Genomic DNA, 27,355 nt, shown 5'->3' with positions numbered 1-27,355 from the left:
TTTGTGATGGAGATCATTTTTTGGGGGGGGGGGGATGGATGCTACGAACTAGAGAAGATGGATTGAAACAAGTCAGAAAAAGGGGGTAAGGAAGGTAAATAAGGTAAATAAGAATAAATAGGGTGAAGCTGTGCCTCTTTAGATTGAATTTATTTTGCGTCATTTAGCGTTATTTCCATGACGGAGCTATAAACCATTGATTTTTCATCAACATCACATTTGTTTGCATTGTCTTGGGTATTTGTACTGAATCTCGAATTTCTGTCGTCTTCGTCCTTGTCCTTGTCCATGTTCTCGTCCTTGTTCTCGTCCTTGTCTTCGACCTCGTTTTCAACATCGGTGTCGTTTTCGACATTGTCCTCGGCTTCTACATCGGTGTCATCTTCATCACTTCTAACGTCTTCAGCACCACTTCCAATAACTACCCTATAAGCAACTTTTGAAATCAAATACATCCAAATACAAGTTATGACTTGCAAACCACCTAGTAATCCCAAAAACGTGTTGATGACTGTAGGAGTCCAGCATCTTTTCTGAACGGCGCCTTCAATGCATTGGCCATCACTCATCAAATGTACCGACTTGTCCCATGCGTGATAAAAGATGTAATTATAAACACCATGTCTCAATCCGATCCAAGAAACCAAGAATAAAATGAACATGGCATCACACGCATTGTTGAATTTCGCATATTTCAACATCTTGGCTGCGGCAAGGAAAATATCAACAGAGTCCATAATCATCAAAATCAAGTGTCCGATTCTGAAGTAGTAGTAGTAGTATGAACCAACAATCAATAAACAAGTAATTATATGATGGCTAAACATTTGATAGTGGTCTTTTCTTGGTTTTTCAACATGCAACACCAATATCTGCTGAAACCAAAATGCCATTGAAATGAGGTAATAGCTTTTGAATTTGGCGTCCATGTAAAAGTTGGGCCAATTGATGTAGATTTGGTCTAAATCGTTGAAATATGGGGCATCTAGATATAAATACACACCAAAGATAAACGATACTCCCCAATAAAGAAACGACCAACTTTGCTCAGCAAATCTCGTTTTGGCCTTTCTGGAATATATGTGACAGAAGCGCGATGCGAATGGTTCAAAGCAGTATTTGATTAAAAACGAACGAAGAAAAGTCACCGTTACGACCCAATTGATCACAAAGTATACATCGTCGATACTGATATCGTAGATTGAGCTGCCCAGGGAGTTTATACCAACCTTGTTTTGCAAATAGATAAACTTGCTTGTAAAGCGAATGATATTTGAGTTGGAACTTAGCATATTGAGTGAGTATAATAGTATCATTAAATTTCTCGATATGGGTATTTGGTTCCTTTCAACAGCTGCAAGAAATGAGTCATGGTACTGCTGGTCCAAACTTGTCATTTCGTCGACAACAACATCTTCCTTTTCGCCCTCTACTGTTGTCCCTTGTTCTTTTTTAGGTGGTTTCGATTGTACTACATTAAAGCTATTCAAACTTTTATCCAGTCGCCTAGACACTTGAGAGGCTATCTTTGTTCTTGTACTTGTGGCCATCTTGAAAACCTCCCTTATCTTCCAACAATTGGGAGAAAAAGGCCTCTGCTCAACAAGATAAAGACTAAATAACAATTAAACAATATTAGAAATCTCAAATCTTCTCGTATACTATTTGAATAGTACTATAAATTTTTTTTTTTTTCTTTTTTTTTTTTCTTTTTTTTTGGCTTTGTCATATAAAAAATTTTCTCTACACAAATCAACGTGTTCAGTTTAAAGATGATTTACATTTGGTGCAACAAAGAACAATACTACATATACAAGTGTAAGTAACAACAAAACACACTAAGAAAGAAGAACAATTGTAACTTTTTTTCCACCAGGGCAACAAACGCCCACTATTTATTTTTTTTCTTCCTCCTTCCCCCATAGAAAAAAGATAATTTTGTTTGGCGCACCATCGCGGTGAGTTGGAATGGAGGGGGGGAGGGGATGGGCGTTTAAGAGGTTGTGGCCAAGGATTTAAAGGTAATACGTTACTAGAGATAGGTCTTGGTTTATTGCAATGTACCATTTGAGTTTTGGAGTGATTGGGTCTGATGTAATGGATGTAGAAAGAGTATATGTAGGAAGAAAAGAGTAAAAAGAAAGAGTATTAAAAAGAAAAAGAGTAAAAAGAAAGAGTATTAAAAAGAAAGAGTAAAAAGAAAGAGTAAAAAGAAAGAGTAAAAAGAAAGAGTAAAAAGAAAGAGGATTAAAAAGAAAAAGAGGGTATGTAAAGTAAAGAATCAATAGATAATCATCTCTAGCTGAAAGAACAGAAGCTTATTCCTCTGGTTGTTCATATAACTAGATGTTATCAAACCCTCAACCCCAGAGATGGATCTTAAAGGTTTGGCTTTAGAAGTGTAACTCAAGAGATGGGCGGCGTCAAAGATGGGCGGCGTCAAAGGTTGGCCATCAAAGATTGGCCATCAAAGATTGGCACAATAGAGATTGACTTTTATTAATTTCTTTTCATTGACACTTGGTAGCAAACTTACATGTAGAGTTATGCTACAAGAAAAAAGTTTCTATTTTTCCGGATCTCGAGGAAGATGCGGCTTTTTTTACAATTTCGGAAAAATGATATAGGTATAGACTATCGAGTAAAGCGAGATAGTCTATAGGGAGTCTAGATGAAGAGAGTAGATATAGACTATTTCGCTTTGCTCGATAGTCTATAGAGAGAGTAGATATAGACTATTTCGCTTTGCTCGATAGTCTATAGAGAGAGTAGATATGAATTATTTCGCTTTGATCGATAGTCTATTGAGAGAGTAAATATAGACTATCTCGCTTTGGTCGATAGTCTATTCTCGATAGTCTATAGAGAGAGTAACGTGATTAGCCACTTTGCTAAAAATAATCAGTTTCACGTGACTTACCCAAAATGGAATAACAAAAGTTCATAAAACTGTCACAAAAACTCTAAAGCCTATTTCACCGTCTTTGAAATTGGCATTGATTGCAATGCCTAATTAAGTGAGCGACACTAGGAAGCGAAGCGAGATAGTGGAGCACAGTAACTGCCACGGACACTATCGCCACCATCTCTACTATCTCCACCATCTCGTTCTGCTCGATAGTAGAGCACACTAGCTTACACAGACACTATCTCTACTATCTCCACTATCTCGCTCTGCTCGATAGTAGAGCACACTAGCTTACACAGACACCATCTCTACTATCTCCACCATCTCGTTCTGCTCGATAGTAGAGCACACTAGCTTACACAGACACTATCTCTACTATCTCCACTATCTCGCTCTGCTCGATAGTAGAGCACACTAGCTTACACAGACACTATCTCGCTCTGCTCGATAGTGTCTGTGTCACTGCCTCCTAAGCAACATCGACTGCAATGCCTTTTTCACACCTTGTTCATTGTATCTATTCCACAAAACATACGCATTGATCATATCCTGAACAGCCTCAACAACTTCATCCAAGTTGATATGAGAGTGTTCTAGAAAATTCATAAACTTGTGTATCTTTATAGTATCTTCGTCTACAATATCAAGATCAAAGTTTATCAAATCCGACTCCTTGGTCTTTTGTGATTGTTGCTGTGTCAGTTGCAATTGTTGTGATGCATTTTTTGATTCACTACTTTGTTTTGTCTGTGGTAGATTCATCAACTCTACAATATTCATCTCCTTGCTTTCCAACCCCATCTCCCCTCCAGTATAGGCACCATCTCCTCTGGAAAAATTGCCATTAACGTTGCCGCTTTCACTTCTGCTATTACCCAACGCAACGTCAATCTCGCTACTTCTCGTTTCTGGTGGCTTTGATGCATTGCCATTGGGAGTATTTTTATTTCTCGTTTGTGCCAAGTTCTTTTTCAACACAATAGTGATATATATCGCTGCAACAGCAATAATATGAGGAGGAACCAATAAATGCAAATCAGTAACATAGCTATCATTAATCAAACTCCATGAATTTTGCATTTCTTCATCAGTTAGCTTAAATCCATAAACGTCAAACTTTGAATCGAGATAGTTGCGTAGTTGAATCAAAGACTTGTAGGGGTGATGTAATAACAAGTACAGATCCATTTCCTCAATGAGATAAAATTCAAACTCAGCTAGTTTTGTGACATCGTGAGGTATATATTCGGGCCATATGTTTCTTGCTTCCAGTAAAATAAACCTAATGTGCTGGGGACACTCTTCAATCTTGCAGGAAACATATAAACAAGTTGTAATGAACAAGTAAACATTGATTTCTTTCAAACTATTTCTTGTGAGGAATCGTGTTAGATAAATTTCAGCTGTAGCTACCGCAACTTGTCTTACATTGAGCCGTCGACCTAGCTTGAGCAATAAGTTGTGCAAATATATCCTCATATTATAGTCGTATACTATATTAGGATAATCTTTTATAAGTCCATTTTGAATCATTTTACGTTCAAGAAGTAAAACCTTTCGTCTTGCTTCGAGTAATGAAAACCTCGTGAGTTGCCATTGGTTTCGCTGAGATGAACACCAGTAATCCGCAGACATTTCCTAGTGATAATGAATGATTCTATATACGTCGAAGCGCTATAATGAGACGAGTAGATCGTCTCGAGTCCCTCTTTGATTGATTGGGTAGAGAATCATTTTGGAAAATTTGAAGGGCTCTCTTTTTAGTAACTTATACATACGCTACCACGTGCGGCTTACAATAGAGAGGAATCATATCTGAGTAATGTATGTGAGGATTAAGATGAAATGGAAGGGGGGGGTTATACAAAGTATATAGAACACATATGAATAAGCTCAATCTCCGGCATTAGGGTCATGTGTCTTAGTCATGTGGGTATTATTGTTTTAGTCATGTGGGTATTATTGTCTTAGTCATGTGAGTGTCAAACCCTTCAGTGCTGCTTTACTAGCTCGCTTTGCTCGCTAGTGTCAAACCCTTCAGTGCTGCTTTACTAGCTCGCTTTGCTCGCTAGTGTCTATAGTGTCAGTGTAGTCAGTGTTCTCCACTATCTCGCTTTGCTCAATAGTGGCAGGTAGTGTTTCACTTTTTCTCTTTTACTGGCCACAGTAACGAGTTATTAATATCGTAGACAAATATTTTCTCATTAGAATCGTTGATATCGTCAAAAACTTTGCCATTAGGATATAACTTGTACAAAGCTTTTATATCGGTATTTTGATTGATATTTTCAAATTCATGAGTATATTTAGGAATAAACAAAGCATTCAATTGCGCGGTAAAAAGGCAAGTTAGAAGTATGATTAATCTCATTGTTGCAAAAAGAAAATATACATTTTGACCTAGAGATTGCTAACCTAAAGGATTTTGCAAGGTTTATATATCAAGCTCGTTGCCTAAAAGGTTATCTGGTTGACATCTATCTTGTTGATAAAATAGAGTTTTTGCATCTGTCAATCTAGATTTTACCTAATTAGGAAATCTAATGAGGCGAACCCCAGAATTTCCTTTTTCGATAATCGCCAAAACACTAGCGACGTTATCCCCACTATCGAGCAGAGCGAGATAGTGGGGCAGCATTGACTATAGCGAGCAGAGCGAGCAAGTAAAGCGGCACTGGTAGGCTTGATTGCTCCAATGTTGCTCTAATGTGTCTTCTTGTGGTTTTTCACTCTTGTAACTATTTTTTCTTACAACTGTTTACTCCAATAACTGTTTATAACTACTTACTCTTATAACCAATACTTTTATAACTGTTTACTCTCACAACTATTTACTCTTATAACTAATACTCTTATAACTGTTTACTCTCATAACTGTTTACTCTCACACCAATCTACTCTCATAACTATTTACTCTTATAACTATTTACTCTCATAACTGTTTACTCTTATAACTATTTACTCTCATAACTATTTTATAGTCTTTTTCAATAGTTCTGCTCGAAAGTGGAGCACGCTAGCTTACACAGACACTATCGAACAGAGCGAGATAGTGTCAGTGCTGCTCCACTAACTCGCTTTGCTCGCTAGTGTCGCTTCGATAGTGTCGCTTCGATAGTGTCGCTTCGATAGTGTCGGTGCTTTGACCAATTAGTTCATCAGTGCGACAATTTTCGTCCGCTTGGGTTGTGCCCGACCCGCGATATTTCTCGCCGAATATCGTAATTTTTTGGCTCCCGCGTCCGCCCGAGTCCGCCGTGTCGTTTCATTGCCCCGCGCGGATACAGCGCCCCGAGAAATCGTTTAAAATCTCTCGATAAAAATTATCAACAGAAACAAAATTGGCTGATTTTTATCAATACTTTGGCCCCCATTTTAAACGGTTCTTTACACCTCTACGTATCAAACCCCCGCGTGTTGAACGTTGTGACTAGAATTAAATGTCACCCATCTCGCAAAAAAACTTTCACACGGCAAACCCCGAGGAAGCTACAGCTATAGATCGCTCGATACCTGAATTCGCTGCAGCCCAAGTTTCAGATGAAGATGACTATTTTGCAAACCATAAACCACCATCGTACTTACCTGAGATCAAACAGGAGCTAGAAGAATTTGTAAGCTATCATAAGGAAACCACAGGTAAGAGAATCGCGCTAGTTACATCTGGAGGAACCACAGTACCATTAGAAAACAATACAGTTCGATTTATTGATAATTTCAGTGCTGGAACCAGAGGTGCAACATCGGCAGAGTATTTCTTGGAAAACGGATATGCCGTCATTTTCTTGCATCGCGAGTTTTCCTTGTTGCCATATTCAAGACACTACAGTCACTCAACAAATTGCTTTCTTGACTATATGACTGAATCAAACGGCAAGATTGAGATAGATCCAAAATTCAGCGATGCCATGTTGCAAGTTTATCGCAAATACAAACAGGCTCAAGACTCACTGTCTTTGCTACTCATTCCCTACACAACGGTAAACCAGTATTTGTACACTTTGAAATTGATTTCAGAGGAGCTAAAAGTTTACGGTAGCAAAGCAGTATTTTATCTCGCTGCTGCTGTATCGGATTTCTTTATACCTGAATCGAGAATGCCTCAGCATAAAATACAAAGCTCGGCAACTCAAAACGGTGAATTACTGATACATTTGGCTCAGGTGCCTAAATTTCTAAGTCGCCTTGTTGATAATTGGTCTTCAGGTGCAATGATTATAAGTTTTAAATTGGAAACCGATAACAATCTTTTGCTTAAAAAGGCCAGAAGTGCATTGGAGAGGTATCATCACCAATTGGTCATTGGCAATTTGCTACAAACAAGGAAAAAAGAAGTGGTATTTGTTAGCTCTGATAAAGAGGACCATTGGATAAGACTCACTGATGAGGAATTGAAAAATGGTAAAATGATTGAAAGCGAAATGATTCCCGCTGTAATCAAGTTGCATGATGAATGGATAAAGAAGGCGAAAATTTGAATAGAAACAAAACGATATCCTTCCTTTTCACTTCTTTTCTTTGTCTCCTTCCCTTTCACTTCTTTTCTTTGTCTCCTTCCCTTTCACTTCTTTTCTTTGTCTCCTTCCCTTTCACTTCTTTTCTTTGTCTCCTTCCCTTTCACTTCTTTTCTTTGTCTCCTTCCCTTTCACTTCTTTTCTTTGTCTCCTTCCCTTTTTTTTCTACAAAAATGATACACCTATTCCATATTGGATCCCTTTTCTAATTGAATCCCTCTCATTGGCGACTAGCGGTAGAACAAAGTTTAGTTCAAATCTGGCCATTGGATGGTTATACAAAATACCGAATCCATAACTCAAACAATACGAGTGCGTCAACTCTTTGAAATTATCAATAAAGGAGCTATTCCTATCGAGGGAAACTATTCTACCACAATTTAAAAAATTATGAAACTTGAAATTTGAGTCTTTGTATCTTGGTACATTTGTAATGAGGGAAACGCCACCATTTAAGAATAAGTCACCTCCAATGAATGAGTTCTGGTCTCTTGGACCAAGCCCATTCAACAGGAAGGATCTAACATCGTTAGGTCCTCCTATGTAGAATCTATCCAATACCGAAGAAAATGATGAAAATGACGAGGATGACGATTTCTTGGTTAATGGATACAACAAACCGAATCTTGTGCTGGTCAATATATGCGAGTTCAAAAACGGTATACCCCATGAATGTTGAATTTGAGTAGCCGTTTTCAAAAACGGGAACTTGTTAAATTTAAACAACCCATTATACTCTACCCCCCATTGAAAATATTTACCTGAAAATGGCAAATGTTTGTTATCCCTACTATCATAGATGAGATTATAACCGATTGACGATTTGATACTTTGTCCACCTTGTTGCATAACTTCAAAACTCTTGGATCCATAATTACTCAAAGTGCGCAATGAATTTTCCAACACAATTTCATGATTCAACTCTGTATCATGGAACTGAGTATATATTTTATTGACAATAGTCTTTGACATCACATCGCTTTGAATCCAATCCAATTTTCTAGAATTTATACTAAATTGATTCTCCCATATATAATTACAATTGTTAAATAGCGGTTGATTATAATTGACTAAATAGGAACTATGGGTTTTTGTCCCCGTAACAGCGTCAAACACTAGATTCTCACCACCACCAAAAATATTGCGCAATTGGAATTGGATATACCCATCTCCTTCTCCGTTACCTATGTTCGTTCCTGTTTTAGCGAAAAACCGCTTCACCGGTAATGTGTTGAAAATAGGCACAACGCTAATGGCACCGGCACCAGCACCAGCACCAGCACTTCCATTACGTCCACTTGAAAACCCTCTTGTGAAAAGAAAGCCACCACTGGATATAGGCGCAGTAACCTTATGAGTGTTACATAGTATATTTTCAACAATGCCCAATTTCACGAAATTTTTTACAATGTTATCAACAGTTTTGAGATAACTCTCAAAACTGACTATATTCCCCGCAAGCAAAGGTCTAAACTGCGCCCGGATAAAACTATCACGAAATTGCTCGCCATTGGTGATCTGTACATTGTGCACCTTGATAGGTTGGCTTGCATTATCCTGGAACAATTGTAAAAGAAACTGTTGATTTTGTCGAATCATTTGTTCTTGTTTTTGTATTTGTAATTGGGCCAATTCTTTCTCTGCTGCAGTGGCCAATGACTCATTTGTCAGCCCTGAGCTTGCCAAATTCAAGCTTTCCAAAAACTCTTCATCTCGACTCGGTAAAGACATTGCCTACTAATCCCCAATGTTTCAAACTAACCTTACCAAAGAGATGAGCTCCTTATTCATTACTGTTTCTTTCTTTCTTTTTTTTTTTTTTTCATTTTATTATTTCTCGCTTTCTATAAGAATTGTAATACAGGGTTTGATACAACTTAATTCAATTTCCACTTGGAGACGAAGAAAGTAAGATTTATACTATTACTGTGGGGGTGATATGGCAACTCGTGGTATGGAACTTACCTTACTACTTGACGAATCAAGATTTGAATAGTCCATAGTCTTTTTCTCGACTACCGAGTCTGCAATTTCGTTTGCTCGTGATATTCCATCCTTCTTGTCAGCTTCCTCCTCTTCAATCAATAGTCGTATACATTCTCTACCAGCTTCGGTTTGGAAGTGTCTTCTCAAGGCGTCTGCTCTGGCAAATTTTCTTCCGCAACCATATGGATCCCCGTTTTTCAAGAAACCTTTGCATTGGTATTTTTTTTCTCCCGTATGTAAGTCCTCATGTCTCTTGCGATCATGTTGTCTAGCAAATGCTTTACCACATTGACTACAAATAAAAGGCCTCTCATCAGTATGTGTACGCAAGTGAGATTTCAAGTTGTAAGGTCTTGTAAACCTCTTTTCGCATAAATGGCATGCAAAAACACTCGGGTGTTTTTGAGTCCGTTTTGATGATTGATTTGGCAGAGCTAGTTCCAACATTTTCTCACGTGAAGATATCAAATATGTACCATTGCCACTGGCGCCACCACCACCACCACCACTACCACCATTGCCACTATTACCACTATTACCACTACCACTATTACCACCATTGTCTTCTTCCTCCCCTTCAATATCATCGTTATCATCGTTATCATTGTTATCATGATCATCATAATCATAGTCATCATCATCGTTGTTGTTATCGTTATCATTGTTCCTCCTAGTATCTCCTTCTTTACTGCGTGGCGATCTAGATCTCGGTCTTGGAGATAAACCACTCGGTGATTTCGGAGCGTAGCCTTTCCTTCTTCCACGTTTTGCAGGTTGATAACCCGTGTTTAGAGCATCTGTTTCCTCATAATCACTGACATAATTTGGTGAGGACGGCATCATTGTTCGAGACGTAGAGTATGGTGCGAGTGAGTTGGTACTCTCTTTTTTAGTTTTCGTATCGTTATTGTTTGAATTTGTCCTTGACAAATTATTGACTGATGAACTGGCCGAAGAATTGCTAAACAATGACGGTGTTTTTGCTGCAACAATCTCCGGTGCCTGATGGATTGAAATCACAATACCTGCAGAATCCTGATGTCCCTTGTCTCTAAGGTCATTGGCAACTTGTTCCTCTACTTGACTATTGTAGTTCGATAGATTATTCTCAGTGAGCATTTGATTTGAAGGAACAGATATAGGCATTGCATATGGTTGATTTGGCTTTTGAGAAAAAAAATTGCTATCAGATTGTTGAGGAGGAGTAATTGTAATGCCTAAATCAAAATTCATGTGTGCATTGGTGAAAGTGTGTTGATTTGAATTTATATTTCTTTGTTGTTGTTGTTGTTGTTGTTGTTGTTGTTGTTGTTGTTGCTGCTGTAGTTGAGTTCCTGCAGTTAAATTTTCACCATGAGGGTGCTCATTGTAAAGAGCATTTGGTTTCTCGTATGGGACATTCGTATTTTGCTCAACAGTGGGGGACACAAAAAATGATAGGTCTTCAAACTCGTCCTGTCTAACTCGCTGTCCCTGATTCTTCCCTTGCACATGTTCCTGACCCTGTTGTTGCTCCTGACCCTGTCCCATCGGTTGCCATTGATTGGTAGACATACTGGCCAAGTTGGTCAGACTTATAGATCCACCCAAGGGTATTTCGGTGCTCAAGAGGTTATTCCCATTAAAACTGTCAAAATGTTGATGTCGCAAAAGATTTGAAGATGACCCTCCATGATTCGATCCAACGTCTGAAAATGCTGTCGGCACATCCGGTGGTGCCAAATTGGTATTATAGAATTGGGATGCAGTGCCTAAAAATGGCGATGATGGTTGAGAGGAGGCGTTATCTGAATAGATCGAATGAGATGAATTTACCGGCGAGTGTGGATTCAAGTAAGTGTTTTGATTTGTGCTGACTTGTAGATAATCGTTTTGCGATAACCTCTGATGAAATTGATGAGGAGAGTTCTGAGTTTGGCTTGCTTGACTTGCTTGCGAGGTTGGTGAAAGGTAATCAGCAACATTTATAAAATGTTGTTCTGAGTCTCTAGGATTATATGAGTGCGCAGAAACGTTGGCAAGGTGTAAATCTTTGTTTTGAGTGAAACCATTGTCATCATTAGTAATGGAATAACCAACTTGCTCAAAAATGTTATTTTCTTGGTTGATGTTGGTTCCTCCTCCTCCTCCTCCTCCTCCTGCTTCTCCTCCCTCTCCATTATATACCACTTGATCTATTAGTTTGGTATCCATTTGTCTTTCCACATAGTGCTGGTATTGAGGAATAGGCGAATGCTTATTCTCTTGATTAATACTCACAGAAGCAAGGATCTGCGATCCCAAAGCTTCATGCGGGGATTGTGACTGATCGTTTGGATAGTAGGGAAAGTCAGGTACTGGCGGAGAAAGGTTTAGCACGTTATATAGCTCTTCTTCATCTTGTGAAGTAGAATGGTTATTTGACATTATTTCATAAAGTAGAAATAAAACAGCGGGACCAAGTTAACCAGCTAATAGGCAAGACAGCCAGCTAACAAGACCAAGTTAATGAGTGGGCCAAGACAACCAGTTAATAGGACCAGATTGCTATGAGATAGTGGGCCAAGACAACCAGTTAATAGGACCAGATTGCTATGAGATAGTGGGCCAAGACAACCAGTTAATAGGACCAAATTTCTATGAGTTAGTGGGCCAAGTTGCGATGAGCTAATAGGACCCTTTCAATTTTCTTGAAAAATTATTTGGACAGAATAGCTCGGAAACAAAATTTTAAATGAATATATGACTTCAATAGCTTAAAAACCAGCTATGAATTGAACTTGTTTGGAATAATTAGCCTTCCTTCACCCTCTATAATATAATACTCTTCCTTCTTACCAGTGGGTCTATTGTGATTGATAATACTCAGCTTTCTAATTGTCTCATTTTCCGTGTCGCACTTTATCCGTGTCTCTTTTATATTTTTTGCGTCAATAGACTGATACCGCGACACTATCGAGCAGAGCGAGATAGTGGACCAACACCACCGCGACACTATCGACCGATACTATCGAGCAGAGCAAGATAGTAGAGCAGCTTTTTTTGAGACACGGGTTACCATTTTTTTCATCTTTATTGATGAGGTGTGTAATAATACCAAGAGATGTGTAGACTATCGAGCAGAGACTATCGAGCATAGACTATCGAGCAAAGCGAGGTAGTCTATATCTACTCTCTCTATAGACTATCGAGCAGAGCGAGATAGTCTACATCTACCCTTTCTTCAAACTATCATGCAAAGTGAGGTAGTCTATATATACTCTCTCCACTTACACTCTCTATAAATCATCTCGCTCTACATAATGGTAGAACAGCACTTTGTAGCTTGTTACAACACTATCTCGCTCTGCTCGATAGTGTCGCTCGATAGTGTCGCTCGATAGTGTCGCTCGATAGTGTCGCTCGATAGTGTCGCTCGATAGTGTCGCTCGATAGTGTTATTTAATTTCAACATCGTAGACGATATGCCAGATATCAGGAGCAAATGTCTTTACTCTTTCAACATAAAGTACGCGACTCTCTTGAAATCTAGCCTCGATCTCATTTTTTAAAGTATCGATATAATTAGTGTGAACATTTTCATGTAGATGGACAATTGTCTCACAACAAGATTTATTAGTAACCAATTGATGAGCCGTTTTCCAACTAGGTCTCGAGCTAGGCAATAAGCCTAGATTGATATGTTTTATATTCAATTTCTTTTCCTTTACATGCTCAAATCTCTCTAGTAATTTTTCATTGCTTTCCAAAAACAAACATGCATCAACATTTTTCAATTCGTCAATCTGGAAACTTTCATCTTGTTGATAAATTTTATACTTGTAACCAGCATGTTGCAATGCTCTTTTGAATCCTTCAATTGACCACGGATTAATTTCCCAACACAAAACTTTAGCTCCGTTTTTCAAGTAACTTAGGGCAAAGTAGCCAATTCCACAATAAAAGTCCACTACAATGCTGCCATCCAAATTCTTGTAGCAATCTAATATTCTCTTCTTTTCCTTTATGTTACCTCTTGAAAACATGGTATACTTTGGAGCCCAAGTTTGGTATATTCCGTTTTGGACAACATGACACCAAAACGCATTGGTAAAATCTGCTTCAGTTGGCCAATGATCCATAGCAAGCTCTGGTCCAAAATCGCCATACAAGGGCACTATATTGAACGGCCGCCTCATTACATCGGATTCAATTATTGGTTTATTTATAGCCAAATGGGTAATTCCACAACGACCAAAAATCTTGACTTGGTGTTTTAAAAGCTCTTGACATAATGCTTTGGGTAAGTATTTTTTATCGGTGTTGGCATTGAAAAGCACCATTGGTGGATAGATGGACCATTTCTTGGGAATTTCAAAATCCAACTTGTTCAAGCCATGCTGTTTATAGTATGTTTCTATGCAATAGCGCAAACTGATTTTGGCTCTTGGCTCATTATCGTATTGGGAGAAATCGTATTGCGAAAGTATTGGTGGAAGTGATTTTAGGTTGGTGTAAATTACAAACACGCCATTATGATTCTCAATCTTCTTTTGCTTGTTTAGCCATTGGTTTTCTTTCAAGACATCTGTAACAGGCTTTAGTTGTTTAGTATCTCTTATATTTAATTGAATCATAAAGCGATGAGCTCGGAGTTATGAGGCGATGAGCTCGGAGAAGAAAAATAGTTGTAGTAAAAGAGGAAGCAGTAAGAGTAAGGGTGTAAAAGAGTGCGACACTATCGAGCAGAGCGAGATAGTGGAGCAACACTTGATACCTTGTTATAACCAGTAATAGTAAATGAGTAAAGAGGAAGCCGTAAGAGTAAAGGAGTAAAGAGGAAGTCGTAAGAGTAAAGGAGTAAAGAGGAAGCCGTAATAGTAAAAGAGTGAGAGTAATAGTAAGAGGAAGAAGAATAGTAAAAGAATAAGGGTAACTGTAATAGTAAGGGTAATAAGAGTAACTGTAATAGTAAGAGTATATGTGAGTTATTATTGTAATCCAATTTTTATCTACTTGAATAGTATATTGCCTCATCAACCACTAATAATTGAGTCAAATATACTAATATACACCTGCGACACTATCGAGCAGAGCGAGATAGTGGAGCAACACTTGATACCTTGTTACAACCTCTTTTGTAGTTCAGTTTGTTTCTTATACCCCAGTTTGATCTTTTTCAACTCTTTTCAATCGACTAGAAGAGCGAAGCGAGTCTAGTCTTTCTAGACTCTTATAGCCCAGTTTGTTTGAGTATGCCAGGTTCGAATCCTCGCTTGTAGAAAACTGCAGGTAATTAAGCGCACATTTACACCGCTTATAAAATTAAGCGAGCCTAGAAGAGCGAAGCGAGTAGAGAAGAGCTAAAAGAGCGAAGCGAGTAGAGAAGAGCTAAAAGAGCGAAGCGAGTAGAGAAGAGCTAAAAGAGCGAAGCGAGTAGAGAAGAGCTAAAAGAGCGAAGCGAGTAGAGAAGAGCTAAAAGAGCGAAGCGAGTAGAGAAGAGCTAAAAGAGCGAAGCGAGTAGAGAAGAGCTAAAAGAGCGAAGCGAGTCTAGTCGATGGAAAAGAGTAGAAAGAGCATAGTCGATAGAAAAAGGTAGAAAGGGTGAAAAAGAGAAAACTACGAAAGGCTTAGATTAGCAGTCCAAGAGACAAATCAGTCAACATGCTCCACTATCTCGCTTTGCTCGATAGTGTCACTCGATAGCGTCAATAGCGTCACTAGTCAACATGCTCCACTATCTCGCTTTGCTCGGTAGTGTCACTCGATAGCGTCAATAGCGTCACTAGTCGATATGCTCCACTATCTCGCTTTGCTCGATAGTGTCACTCGATAGTATCACTCGATAGCGTCAATAGCGTCACTAGTCGATATGCTCCACTATCTCGCTTTGCTCGATAGTGTCGCTCGATAGTGTCACTCAATAGTGTCGAGAGGAAACTTTTCAACAATTGAAATAAAATCTTTAAACAAAGAGAGACAAACTTTTGTCAAAAGCCAACAAGTAGAACCACCTCTTGATAATATCTCATCCCTCTACGTGTAAATCCTCCCCCTCTCTCCCCCTCTCTCCCCCTCCCTCCTTCTCCCTCCCCCTTCCTTCTTTGTTTTTTGCCTTGTTTCAATTTTTCACCAAAATCTCAACAACTGAACAAAATGGATTAAAAAAATCAATCCTAATAATTTTTCCCCCTTTCTTTTTCATCATCTTTGAAGTATATGAACACTTGTCTTGCACTTGTTCACATTTAAGAGCTTGTCATATACTCAACAAGTCTTTCCAATTGAGAAGGAACCGCTTTTCCCTCCTCGAGGTAAAACCTATATTTCCAAGGGGTTTTTTGTCACTTTGGGTTTGGTCTGATACGTCTCATATATATCGTTGAAACATTTTTCAAAAAAACCAAAAAAAAAAAAAAAACCAAGTCATTTCCTGGTAATTGTCTGCTGTTGTTGAGCAAACATCTGCTGTTGTGTAATTGTCTGTTGTTGTTGTGCAATTGTCTGCTGTTATTGTGAAAATGTCGGAAGCTACTGCAAATGCTATTGCACCACAAGGCGAGGAAACTCCACCTGTTGAATCATCAACGACGGTATCATCTGCAGAGAATGATCAAAAAGTCGTTAAAAATGTTAGTCCCGAACCAGAACCAAATTCAGAACCAAATTCAGAACCAGAATCGGAATCAGAATTACCACAATCGAGCAAAGATTCTACAAAATCAAGCGAGGAAAATGCCGCCGTTCCACCAGCTTCTGCTATAGACGGTGGACGTGAAACATCAAATAGAATTTTATATGTCGGCAATTTGCCGAAATTGGCGTCGGAAGAGCAAATCAGCGAACTTTTCTCGATATCTAATCCTATCAAGTCTATTAAACTATTAAATGACAAGAACAAACTCGGGTACAACTATGCCTTTATTGAATATGACGATGTTCAAGATGCAGAGGTGGCATTAAATACATTAAATGGGAAACTAGTACACAACTCTGAAATCAGAGTGAACTGGGCTTACCAATCGGCTGCAATCACTGGCAGCAGCACTGCTGAGGAGCCCACATTTAATATATTTGTTGGTGATTTGAGCTCGGAAGTAAATGACGAGGCATTGAAAAAGGCGTTTAGCAAATTTGGCTCTATGAAGCAGGCACACGTTATGTGGGATATGCAGACTTCTAGGTCTCGAGGATACGGGTTTGTCACATTCACGAACCAGGAAGACGCTGAGTCGGCGCTTCGATCGATGAATGGAGAGCGGATTGGCGGCAGAGCCATAAGGTGTAATTGGGCATCCCACAAGCAAGCCCATAATTCTAATCACACAACAAATCAGTTTGGTCAGCAACAATATGGGAATAATAATAGTAATAACAATAATCATAATAGTAATAACAATAATCCTAACAGTAATAACGGGTACAGGAATCAAAATGGGCACAGTAACTATCGTCAATATAGGCCATATATGAACAATAATAACAACAATAATAACAATAACAATATTTACCCACAGGATACTACTACCATCACCACCACCACCACTAATAATAATAATAATAATAATAATAATAATAATAATAATAATAATAACAACAATAATAATAATAGTAACCGAAATTACAGCAACAACAATCACTTTGCAAACCAGGTCATTAGTAATAATCAGTATCCTCCTCAGCCAAGTAGTCAGCAACCAAACACGGGACTAAGCGGTGTAATGCTCCACAATTTTGGTTCAAATAGTAGTCTCACACAAGTTGCACCTCCGGCTCAATTGAGTCCCGCTACTAATGGATCACAACTAGGCAACGGTATAACTCTGATGTCGCCGCAATCATACGATATCGTATTGAGACAGACCCCATCCTGGCAAACAACTGTATACTTGGGCAACATAGCCCATTTCACTCAGCAACAAGATATAATCCCATTGCTACAAAATTTCGGATTCATTGTTGATTTCAAATTCCACCCGGAAAAAGGTTGTGCTTTTGTTAAATACGACTCACACGAGAGAGCCGCGTTGGCTATATTACAATTGGCGGGGTTCAATTGGAATGGAAGACCGTTAAAGTGTGGCTGGGGTAAAGCACCACCTTATCCGAAAACCAGAGGAATTCTCCAACTGAATCCTGTTTATAGACAAGGCCGTCCTTGAGTAATTGACTTGTTCCCTTGTGTGTAAAAAACCCATCCTGATGTGTCTCTAGTGATAATAGTATGTTAATGTAGTACTACCAAGGAGAGCAAATAGACTAGAGCAAATAGACTACCGAGCAGAGCGAGGTAGTCTATCTACCCTTTCTCCTCTTCAAAAGACTACCGAGCAGAGCGAGGTAGTCTATCTACCCTTTCTCCTCTTTAATAGACTACCGAGCAGAGCGAGGTAGTCTATCTACTCTCTCTCCTCTTCTACCTACTCTCTCTCCTCTTCTACCTACTCTCTCTCCTCTTCTACCTACTCTCTCTACCCTCTCTCCTCTTCTACCTACTCTCTCTCCTCTACTATCTACTCTCTCCTCTTCTATCTACTCTCTCTCCTCTACTATCTACTCTACTATCTACTCTACTCTCTCTCTAGTCTCTAATCTTTCTTCTACTTTCTTTTTCAACTAAACTTCTCTCTACTCTTTCTTTTTCGACAAGACTCGCTTCGCTCCTCTTGTCATCCTTTTCAACAAGACTCGCTTCGCTCCTCTTGTCATCCTTTTCAACAAGACTCGCTTCGCTCCTCTTGTCATCCTTTTCAACAAGACTCGCTTCGCTCCTCTTGTCATCCTTTTCAACAAGACTCGCTTCGCTCCTCTTGTCATCCTTTTCGACAAGACTCGCTTCGCTCGTCTTGTCCATTACATTGACCATTCCTCTCTTTACATTTTTCGCACCAATTTTCAAAATGACATGTTCCAGAAGGGAAGTGAAAAAAAAAAAAAATCTTTACCATTTGACATGTCAAGGTCATCTTAACAAAAGAGACAGGTAGGGCTTTAGTTTTCTTGTTATTGAAGGTGGTTGAGTTAATGAAAAGTTTGGCTTTGAGACTTTATAAAGAAACGTACGTTATTTAAAGTTTTTCAGTGAAATATTCAGAATTTGAGCTAAAGGAAGTTGAGATTATTTCCTTAGTCAATAGCTTTGAAACTATCGAGCAGAGCGACACAATCGAGCAGAGCGAGATAGTGGAGCGACATTTTGAAGCTTGTCAGGTATTGCAATTGTACCAGGTTCCTATATTGTTAGTACCAGGTATTACCATAGTATCAGGTTGCTGTATCATAAGTGCCGGGTTGCTGTATCATTGGTGCCAGGTATTGCCATAGTACCAGCTTTCTGTATTGCCAAAGTACCAGGTTGCTGTATTGCCATAGTACCAGGTTGCTGTATCATTAGTGCCGGGTTGCTGTATTGCCATAGTACCAGGTTGCTGTATCATTAGTGCCAGGTATTGCCATTGGTGCCAGGTATTACCATAGTACCAGCTTTCTGTATTGCCAAAGTACCAGGTTGCTGTATCACAACTACATGTTTATTCCCAAAAAACAACTATTGTTTATTCTACTCAATTTTTCCCTTTTCATTCAAATAATCAAAGTGTTGTTCAAATCAAATAAGCTTCTAGCTACATTATCAACATCCTTATTAGTGTTTGTTTCCTTGTATCTCATATCCACAAATTACATATTTCCCAAGATAATCAAGGATTCCTCCTCCTCTTCTTCCTCATCATCGTCAGAGTCCCAAGAAAGAAGAAGCTTTTTACCATTCAACATCCCACAAGCACTCCACAAAATCATGAATTCGAGGTTTGGAAGGGCAGGTTTCAACCGTTTTGGTAATGGGAAATCTAAAGAACACAGGTTTGCTTTGAAAAACGGTGGTGAACTTGGAGGTTTAAGCAATGACGGAAATACCTGCTTTATGAATTCAATAATACAATCACTTGCTTCATCTAGGCAGTTGTTGAAATTTATCGATTCCTACCTCTATGCAGAAATTGAAATCGATACAAACAAGATAACTGGAGAAAAAATCAAAATCAAATCCAATCAGCCTAATCCGGAATTAACGTTTACCAATGCTTTAAAGACTCTTTTGGATAACGTTAACGGGAAGTATGGTTCAAGAAGTAAGGAGTTTACAACTAAACAATTGTTGAATAAGATGCCAAATGGTCCTAAACAGAACTTTTTCAGTGGATATAACCAAGAAGATGCACAAGAGTTTTATCAGTTGATAATGAATCTCTTGGAAAAAGAGTTTAAAAAAATGAGTGTTAGTCGACTTCCAACTCCTGAACCGGAAACTGATCAAGCGGAGGAGGAAAAGAAAAAGAAGAAGGAGAAGGAGAATATATTTATTGATGTGCGGAATTTGAAAGAAATCATATCTGGCTGTAATAGATTGGGAAAATTGGGTACTGTTTACGTACCAGCAAGGCAGGTTGATCCTAATCTAGTTGACGCTGAACATAAAGTAGTTCCGCTAGAGTTGATCACCCCGGTTGACGGAATAACTGCTGAAAGAGTTGGATGTTTGACGTGTGGAGAACTGGGTGGTATACGATATGCAGTCAATAGTGGACTAAGTTTGAACTTACCTAATGGCCAAACGTATTATTCCGGGTTCACGCTTGAACAATTACTCAACGAATGGATAAAACCAGAGACTATTGATGATGTCAATTGTAATAGATGTGGGTTAATGCAAACGCGGAATTTGCTAGCGGCAACATTGACAGAGCTTGAAAGAAGTCCCAATAATACCACAGCAATACAAAAGTTAGAAGCAAGATTAAAACTTATAGAAATAGAATTAGCCAAAAACGAAGTAACGGATGAAGCATTTGAAAAATTAACGACAAAGAACTTGATAAAAAAGAGTAGAAAAACAAAGCAGATATTTATGGATAGACCACCTCCTTTGCTCAGTATACATATCAATCGCTCACAATTTGACCCGAGAACTTATATGGTTGTTAAAAACCCAAGCAATGTTACGTTTCCTGCTGTTTTGAATCTTTCGAGATACATTGTTGAGCCAAATGATATAAACATGGATGCAAGATTGCCATTCAGAAAACAAGATAAAGAATTGAATCAAAGCTTGGCTAATACTACAGCAAATGGTGGTGAGTTTATGCTGGCATTAGATAATAATAATTATAGTAACAATGGCAATGATAATTACGAGGAGTCCTTATCTGCATCAACCGCGTCATCACAAACGGCATCTTTTGAGGAGAAACCCGCCGAGTTGGAAACCCCAGCAACTACAGTTGACACGGCGTTTTCAGAAGCAGACCCTAGACTATTGTATAATTTGAAGGCCGTTGTTGTCCATTACGGTACTCACAATTATGGTCATTATATATGCTATAGGAAACTACGTGGTGTATGGTGGAGAATCAGTGATGAGTCTGTTTATGTTGTTACTGAAGAAGAGGCCCTTGGCGGTCAAGGAACATTTATGTTATTTTATGAGTACGATGACGGCTTTAAAGAGACGTTGCAAGACGTTACCGATGACGAAGAAGAGTCCAAGGAGGATGACAACGACGAGGTTCAGGACGAGGAGGAGGGGGAGGATGATGACAACGAGGTTCAAGAAATTGAGTCACAGGGAAGAGTTGAAAGTACAGTTGCTTCCAACGAGACAACAAATCTTGTTGCGTCTACATCTGAAGAGACTGAAGTGTATGATTTCAAAAATGCAGATAACAACAATGATTCAACTTCATCAACTGGCGGGAAAGAAGGTGATGTAGACATGGGCAATAATGATTGCGAATTCAATGTAGCTGAGGCGCAAGTGCATTTATAGAATGTGTGATAGCGACACTATCGAGCAGAGCGAGATAGTGGGGCACACTAGCTGCCACCACTAGTTATAAAAGAGAGAGTAGATATAGACTATCTCGCTTTGCTCGACAAAGTTGTTTGTTTATCAACAATACTCTCTGTCGTTGATCAATAATGGCAGCAAACGTCCATCTTCAGTATCTGTCCTTTCCGTTGATAATCGGTCATAGCGATTGTCAACAGACATTCGCGATACTCCGTCTACTCTACCGAAGCGACACACTATCGAGCAGAGCGAGATAGTGGAGCACATTGATCGACACTATCTCATTGATGAATGAAGTAGATGATGATGATTATAGTAATATCTCAGTTTTTGATTTTGTGTCTCTTTTTTTTTTGCGATGAGCATCGCAAGAAATCATTTTGAGATACGAGCCAAACTTGTCCCCATTTCTTATCCCCTTGGTCATGGGCAAAAAAGCTAGTCATGATAAGAGGATATCCTCGAAAGGTCTCCGTGGTGCATTAGCACGTCATCGAGCACAAGACTCAATAAACCAAAAACTCACCAAGAATGCACAAATTGAGAAACAAACCCAATTGAACAAGACGAAATCAATGAAATCAATGAAATCGTCCAAACGAGTAAAGCAAACCACACAAGAAAAAAGTAGAGGGTACCTACCATTTGATGAAGATGACACTGTATTGCTTATAGGCGAAGGAGACTTTACCTTTGCAAAATCATTAATTGTGCAAAATTTTGTCCCAGCTGAAAACTTGATCGCTACAAGTTATGATTCACGTGATGAGTTGATTGCAAAGTATCCAGAGGTTGACAAGACATTGGATGAGTTGGTCGAAGCAGATGTCAAGGTTATACATAATGTGGACGCGACTAATCTTGTCAAGACCTTAAATTTGACCTTGACTTCAAAACAGCGAAGAGCAGGCAAGACTAGAGTTGATTTATTTTCAAAGCATGGTGTGAAATTGAATTATATCATGTTTAATTTCCCACATACGGGGAAAGGGATTAAGGATCAGGATAGGAATATCCGAGACCATCAGGAACTTATACTAGAGTACTTCAAGAACTGTGATAAAGTGTTTGATTTGGTCAATGAGGCGCAATTGATCAACGATGATTTCGCAGGGTATAAACTGGGTGCTAATATTAATAACAAATCGGATATAGAGAAAAACAGTAATTTTGGAAAAATAATCTTGACTGTGTTTGAAGGAGAACCGTATAATTCATGGGGGATCAAGATACTTGCCAAGAGTCAAGGTTACAAAGTGATGAAACTGGGGAGATTCGATTGGCTGATGTTTCCCGAGTATCATCACAAGAGAACAAACAGTACGAGAGACACAACAAAGCCAGCTGCAGAACGAGATGCCAGATTATATGTATTTGAAAAGTCAACAACCACTCATAACAATGACACCAAAGGAAACAAAAAACGTAATGATTCCGATGATTCTGACGATGATGATAGTTAGAACTTTTGCTTGTATCATGCAGGATACACACGTTGACAATGATCAATCATAAAGATCTCTTGTGTTAATGGATCTTTGACTTTACCCTGTCTCAATAAATCATTTCTTTCAGAAAGGTATTTATCATTAGGTGTGAGCAATTTATCAAATGGGTAAATATTGCCATTGGGCAATTTAAAAGGTTCCAGGGAGACACTAGTAATTAATTGCGCAAAAGGTAAATTCTTACTGAGTTGAAACATTTCAGGTGAACAAATAGGGCAATTGTTGATCTTCCCCAATAATCTATAATATTGGTCTGGTCCTCGCAATTTCTTATTTGTAAACAATGGTTGGTTTTGATGTTCAACAAGGATGGACGCTTGTGGCTTTTGTTGGCTGGACAACAGTGCATCTGTTCTTTGACCCGATTCTTGTATGCTACTGGGTGTAGGGACGGGGAATCTGGTTGATCTCGCCCTAACATCGTTATTGTTATTGTTATTATTGTTGTTATTATTTTCATACATTACTGTTGAATATCCTTTTTTCTCCAAAGACGATGTTTGATCTCGATGTGTTGGTGAGATAAGCCCTAGGTCATTATCCTTGGTGAATATAGTGTTTTCATAGTTGCAATAGCACGATTTCGTTTTCAAACTGGACAATCCTGCAGAAAGGTATATAAACAAGGGATAATTCTTACTAATACCATATAACTTGATAAAATTCTCAATAAAGCATTGTGCCAAGCTTTGCCACCTTTCATTTGATAAGAGCTTTTGATATTCTCTGAAATATGGGTGTTGAAGCATAAATTTGTTTGAAAATGGCAACATTGCATTAGAGTCTTTATTGCTTTCGCCACAAATGGTATTGTTCACGTTGGCATCAAAACTTTCCATAGATCTAAATACTAGTAATCCACCTAATCCTTTCAATTTTTCCAAATTCATTAAATGGTTCTCATAGTCCCCTGTAGACTGATAGTTTTCTTTATTTCCGTAACTCGATAAGTTATCTCTTGAGAACTTGATTGCTTCATTAATATTGCCAACTTCAATCAATGTTAAGAATTTACAATAGTTTATTTCAAACTCCAAATTTGACCGATTCTTTTTAAGTTGAGATTTGTTCTCGTTGAACCAATTTACAACGAGTGTTAGTTCATGGTCTTGTATAATGGATAAAAAGATCTTGTTGAAATCTTGAAATAAATCGTAATCAATCAATTTCCGTAACTTGGGATTCGTCTTGCATAGACTATCAAGTAGAATTATGCCTATATTTTCATCTCCCTTTGAGTTTTGTAAATTTGACTTGATTAAATAATCAACAATGAGCAAGTTTGTCTGATCTCGATACCAAGTAATCAAATGTGGGTTTTTCAAGTCCAACTCGCCGTCATCATCAACATCAACCGTATTATCGTCGTTATCGTTATCGTTATCGTTATCGTTATCGTTATCGTCATTACCAATACCATTACCTTTATTACTATTATTAATATCGGTGGTTTTTTCCCTCATTTCGTCATTCTCTAGAGTCGAGCCGCCATTCACACATCTGTTGCCATTTTTCCTACAAAACTGGGTTAATTCATTAACGTTTTCAAGCCTAGCAAGCAAGCGACTTCGATATTCCTCATCTTTCTCAATCAACACTTTTAATTTTTTACGAAATAGTTCGAAATTCTTGATCAATTTGCGTATTATCTCCAACTTCATGGTCTTGGGCATAACCGAATTCTTTTTGATCTTGGTAACATCATCAATCAACTGTTTCTTTTGCTTCTCAATGAGTTTCTGAATCACCTTGAAATTCTTCTTGATTAGCTCAATAGGTATCCTAAATTGCAGCTGGTGCGTTTGAATATGGAAATTAATACTAGGTTCAGTCATGGCCCTATTCATATACCTCCCGTCAGCAAATGAAGACCACCGGCTAGCGTCTACTACTACTGTTGTTAAGTGCAATTTGAATCAAGACTTCACTATAGAGAACGATGTCACAAATTTGGTTCGTGGTTTGTTAGCTTATCAACGACGCTACCATGTGGGTCATCAATACCCCCCCCCCAATGGGCCCCAGCTTCAATGGGCCTAGCTCTAATGACGCCTAGCTTCAATGGGCCTAGCTCTAATGACGCCTAGCTTCAATAGGGCATAGTTTCCATGGAGCCTAGTTTCCATGGAGTCTAGCTTCAATGGGGCCTAGCTTCAATGGGGCCTATCTTCTCTGGGGTCTAGCTTCAATGGGGCATAGTTTCCATGGAGCCTAGTTTCAATAGGGCTTAGTTTCTATGGGGCCTAGAGACGTTTTACAAGAGGGTAATCTTTGCCTTTAGTGACATTTACACCATTGTTGCAATTTCTTGTACCTTTTCTACAGCGTTTACTATCTTGTTTCATAAATTATCTCTTATTTACACTAGCTGCCACCGACACTCTCGAGCGGAGCAGGAAAACGACACTAGATCCAATCATATCCATATTTCGACTTTAGCTAACTCTTTTCTTTTGATAGAGTTGTAGTTGGCTGAAATGGATGTGTATTGTAATTGTTTAGTTTTGCCATATCCTAGGCGTGAACAGCAGCAACAGCTTCTCTAATGGGTTCCCTACTGATATCTCCGCCAATGGCTTCCCTACTGGCATCTCCGCCAGTGGCTTCTTTACTAGCCTCTCCGCCAATGGCTTCCCTACTGGCTTCTCCAATAGCCTCTCCACCAGTGGCTTCTTTACTAGCCCCTCCACCAGGGGCTTCACTACTGATATCTCCATTGTTGTTCACCCAATTCGTCTCCTCGACTCTAATTCTCCCCTCCTTCAATCCGTAAAACAACTCCTTCAAGTAGAGACCACCGACATCAACTTCTTCAACATACCCTCCATCCTTAACCAATGGATCATATCTTCCCCTTGGGAAAAATGGCTTCAATAAATCAACAAACTTCCTTGCATCGTGATGATTATAGTAATGAAATAAAAGAGAGTCTCCTCTTTCCCCAACTTGTTGCGTCTCCCATTCTTGTTGGTCGCGTATACTAGGCAATTTCTTAGCTCCTGACCAGACACCAGCAAGAGCCGCCGAGCTGGCTTCAATTGTATGGAAATTCAATTGCGATACACAGACCCCAACCGTGCCCAATGTTGCATCTTTTTGACTGAATGTATGGTGGAATAATCCACCAACACGTGATAAATTACCAGGGTTAACCAATTTGAGGTATTCCTCCTCATCGTCCTCGGACAAGAATGGGAAATGGTAATGATAACCAGTTGAGAAAACAACCTTATCATACTTTCCCAGCAGACCATCTGCAAAATAAAACTCACCAGTTTTAGGATCAATGTACTCCAAGGGAGGTTTAGGTTCAATCCCTTCAGAGATTAACGCATCATTGATAAATTCAAACACCAAGTGCTTACCTCTTTTGGAGTCGGTGACTGATTTGGCAACGGGAACAATATATTGCAAAATATTCACAGTGGATATACTACCACCAATAACCAACACATCCTTATCCTTAAACTCTTGTGTGTTTCTGAATGATTTTGCATGGATTAGTCTTCCTGGATGAGTTTTGTTATATTCTGCAAGACCTTTTATATGAGGAAAATAGGGCACAGTATAATGACCATTAGCAATGACAACAGCATCAAACGTCTCTTGATACCATGCATTCTCACTACCCCCTTTCTGTCTAATTGTCACTACCCATTTCCCTGATTCGTGATTTTTGGTCACCTTCTCAACGGTAGAGTTCAATCTGATATATTCTAGTAAATTCTCCTTTTCAATAAACTCATCAAACCGTTTAGTCAATTCCTGATGAGTCATGAAAGGATAAATCTTTCGCTTTGTATCATAATATATAGCCTCATCGGGCAAGTAGCTGAATCTAGTAAATCTTTGTGGGATATTGGTGAATAAAAATGGAAATATACCGGATCTGCTCCATTGCAATTCATCAATCAATGCCTTTCCTTCTTCTTCTTTTCCTTCTTCTTCTTCTTTTCCCACAATCAAAGGCTTATCAAAACTAGCGCCATCAATGCCAGCGGGAACTTTATTCGAAGGTCTGATATATTTGGGATCGCTGTACAATTCAGTATCCAATATTTCCTGAGGAGGAATAGGTAAATCAGACTCTATAGTAGCCGGAGACCAAATACCACCGGGGCTATCTTTCTGCTCAAACACAACTATTTTATCAAAAGCATTAGCTTCACTTTTTGGGTGGCCTAATGGTTTTGAATAATTTGTGATTGTTGATGAACCATCTTTATTTGTATGAAGAAACTCATAAAGGGTAGATAATCCAGCAGGGCCAGCTCCAATAATTGCAATTGACTTAATATCAAGCTTCTCGTTGGTCATTTTGTGCAGCGGTGCATACAGGGAGGAAAAGAAAGATTGCAATCAAAACAACTACAACTATATATATATATATATACCGCTGTAGTGTGTCCTACATTAGCATTATGTAGGGGGTAAGGGGTTCAAACCCACAATTGAAAAACTGTGGTCTTTCAAAGAAACCCATTCGATATTTCACAAATGGTTTTCAAACTTTGTCCTCAAAGTGTGGCTTTATTGAGAATATTTCATTCAACCGATGACTTCAACTTTCAAGATTAAGGGGCCAAGAAACGAAAAGAGACGATAAATTGTAAGACTCTGCCTTGCCTCACTC

The 27,355-nt window shown here is 38.8% G+C and overlaps 11 protein-coding genes across 11 annotated transcripts; 4 read left to right on the top strand and 7 right to left on the bottom strand. All coding sequences in view use genetic code 12, as the record gives it.

Moving 5' to 3' along the window:
• Positions 1-149: 149 nt before the first annotated feature.
• LAC1 (Lac1p) lies at positions 150-1,550 on the bottom strand (the record flags this gene model as incomplete). The annotated part of the gene is made up of 1 exon (XM_049322180.1): positions 150-1,550. The coding sequence occupies one exon, from the start codon at positions 1,548-1,550 to the stop codon at positions 150-152; it is 1,401 nt and encodes a 466-aa protein (XP_049181997.1).
• Positions 1,551-3,367: 1,817 nt separating this feature from the next.
• Positions 3,368-4,543, bottom strand: SSN8 (cyclin-dependent protein serine/threonine kinase regulator; the record flags this gene model as incomplete). The annotated part of the gene is made up of 1 exon (XM_049322179.1): positions 3,368-4,543. One exon carries the CDS (start codon positions 4,541-4,543, stop codon positions 3,368-3,370), a length of 1,176 nt encoding a protein of 391 aa, XP_049181996.1.
• A 1,805-nt stretch (positions 4,544-6,348) lies between these two features.
• KGF56_001092 (phosphopantothenate--cysteine ligase) lies at positions 6,349-7,386 on the top strand (the record flags this gene model as incomplete). The annotated part of the gene is made up of 1 exon (XM_049322178.1): positions 6,349-7,386. One exon carries the CDS (start codon positions 6,349-6,351, stop codon positions 7,384-7,386), a length of 1,038 nt encoding a protein of 345 aa, XP_049181995.1.
• Positions 7,387-7,587: 201 nt separating this feature from the next.
• Positions 7,588-9,153, bottom strand: SAM50 (SAM complex subunit; the record flags this gene model as incomplete). Its single annotated transcript, XM_049322177.1, has 1 exon — positions 7,588-9,153. One exon carries the CDS (start codon positions 9,151-9,153, stop codon positions 7,588-7,590), a length of 1,566 nt encoding a protein of 521 aa, XP_049181994.1.
• A 192-nt stretch (positions 9,154-9,345) lies between these two features.
• Positions 9,346-11,814, bottom strand: CRZ1 (DNA-binding transcription factor; the record flags this gene model as incomplete). Its single annotated transcript, XM_049322176.1, has 1 exon — positions 9,346-11,814. One exon carries the CDS (start codon positions 11,812-11,814, stop codon positions 9,346-9,348), a length of 2,469 nt encoding a protein of 822 aa, XP_049181993.1.
• Positions 11,815-12,824: 1,010 nt separating this feature from the next.
• Positions 12,825-14,003, bottom strand: TRM12 (Trm12p; the record flags this gene model as incomplete). The annotated part of the gene is made up of 1 exon (XM_049322174.1): positions 12,825-14,003. The coding sequence occupies one exon, from the start codon at positions 14,001-14,003 to the stop codon at positions 12,825-12,827; it is 1,179 nt and encodes a 392-aa protein (XP_049181992.1).
• A 1,884-nt stretch (positions 14,004-15,887) lies between these two features.
• KGF56_001088 (uncharacterized protein) lies at positions 15,888-17,528 on the top strand (the record flags this gene model as incomplete). Its single annotated transcript, XM_049322173.1, has 1 exon — positions 15,888-17,528. The coding sequence occupies one exon, from the start codon at positions 15,888-15,890 to the stop codon at positions 17,526-17,528; it is 1,641 nt and encodes a 546-aa protein (XP_049181991.1).
• A 1,634-nt stretch (positions 17,529-19,162) lies between these two features.
• On the top strand, positions 19,163-21,190 carry UBP1 (ubiquitin-specific protease; the record flags this gene model as incomplete). Its single annotated transcript, XM_049322172.1, has 1 exon — positions 19,163-21,190. One exon carries the CDS (start codon positions 19,163-19,165, stop codon positions 21,188-21,190), a length of 2,028 nt encoding a protein of 675 aa, XP_049181990.1.
• Positions 21,191-21,639: 449 nt separating this feature from the next.
• Positions 21,640-22,677, top strand: KGF56_001086 (25S rRNA (uracil2634-N3)-methyltransferase; the record flags this gene model as incomplete). Its single annotated transcript, XM_049322171.1, has 1 exon — positions 21,640-22,677. One exon carries the CDS (start codon positions 21,640-21,642, stop codon positions 22,675-22,677), a length of 1,038 nt encoding a protein of 345 aa, XP_049181989.1.
• A 14-nt stretch (positions 22,678-22,691) lies between these two features.
• Positions 22,692-24,557, bottom strand: KGF56_001085 (glucose-induced degradation complex subunit; the record flags this gene model as incomplete). Its single annotated transcript, XM_049322170.1, has 1 exon — positions 22,692-24,557. One exon carries the CDS (start codon positions 24,555-24,557, stop codon positions 22,692-22,694), a length of 1,866 nt encoding a protein of 621 aa, XP_049181988.1.
• A 679-nt stretch (positions 24,558-25,236) lies between these two features.
• Positions 25,237-27,039, bottom strand: KGF56_001084 (uncharacterized protein; the record flags this gene model as incomplete). Its single annotated transcript, XM_049322169.1, has 1 exon — positions 25,237-27,039. One exon carries the CDS (start codon positions 27,037-27,039, stop codon positions 25,237-25,239), a length of 1,803 nt encoding a protein of 600 aa, XP_049181987.1.
• Between the last annotated feature and the right edge of the window lie 316 nt (positions 27,040-27,355).

The sequence above is a fragment of the Candida oxycetoniae genome (genome assembly GCF_023343755.2).
Source record: "Candida oxycetoniae strain CBS 10844 chromosome Unknown scaffold4, whole genome shotgun sequence".
NCBI classification, from domain to species: Eukaryota; Fungi; Ascomycota; class Pichiomycetes; order Serinales; family Debaryomycetaceae; genus Lodderomyces; species Lodderomyces oxycetoniae.
Note: the sequence above shows the minus strand (reverse complement) of the source record. Positions and strands in the feature narration are given on the sequence as shown.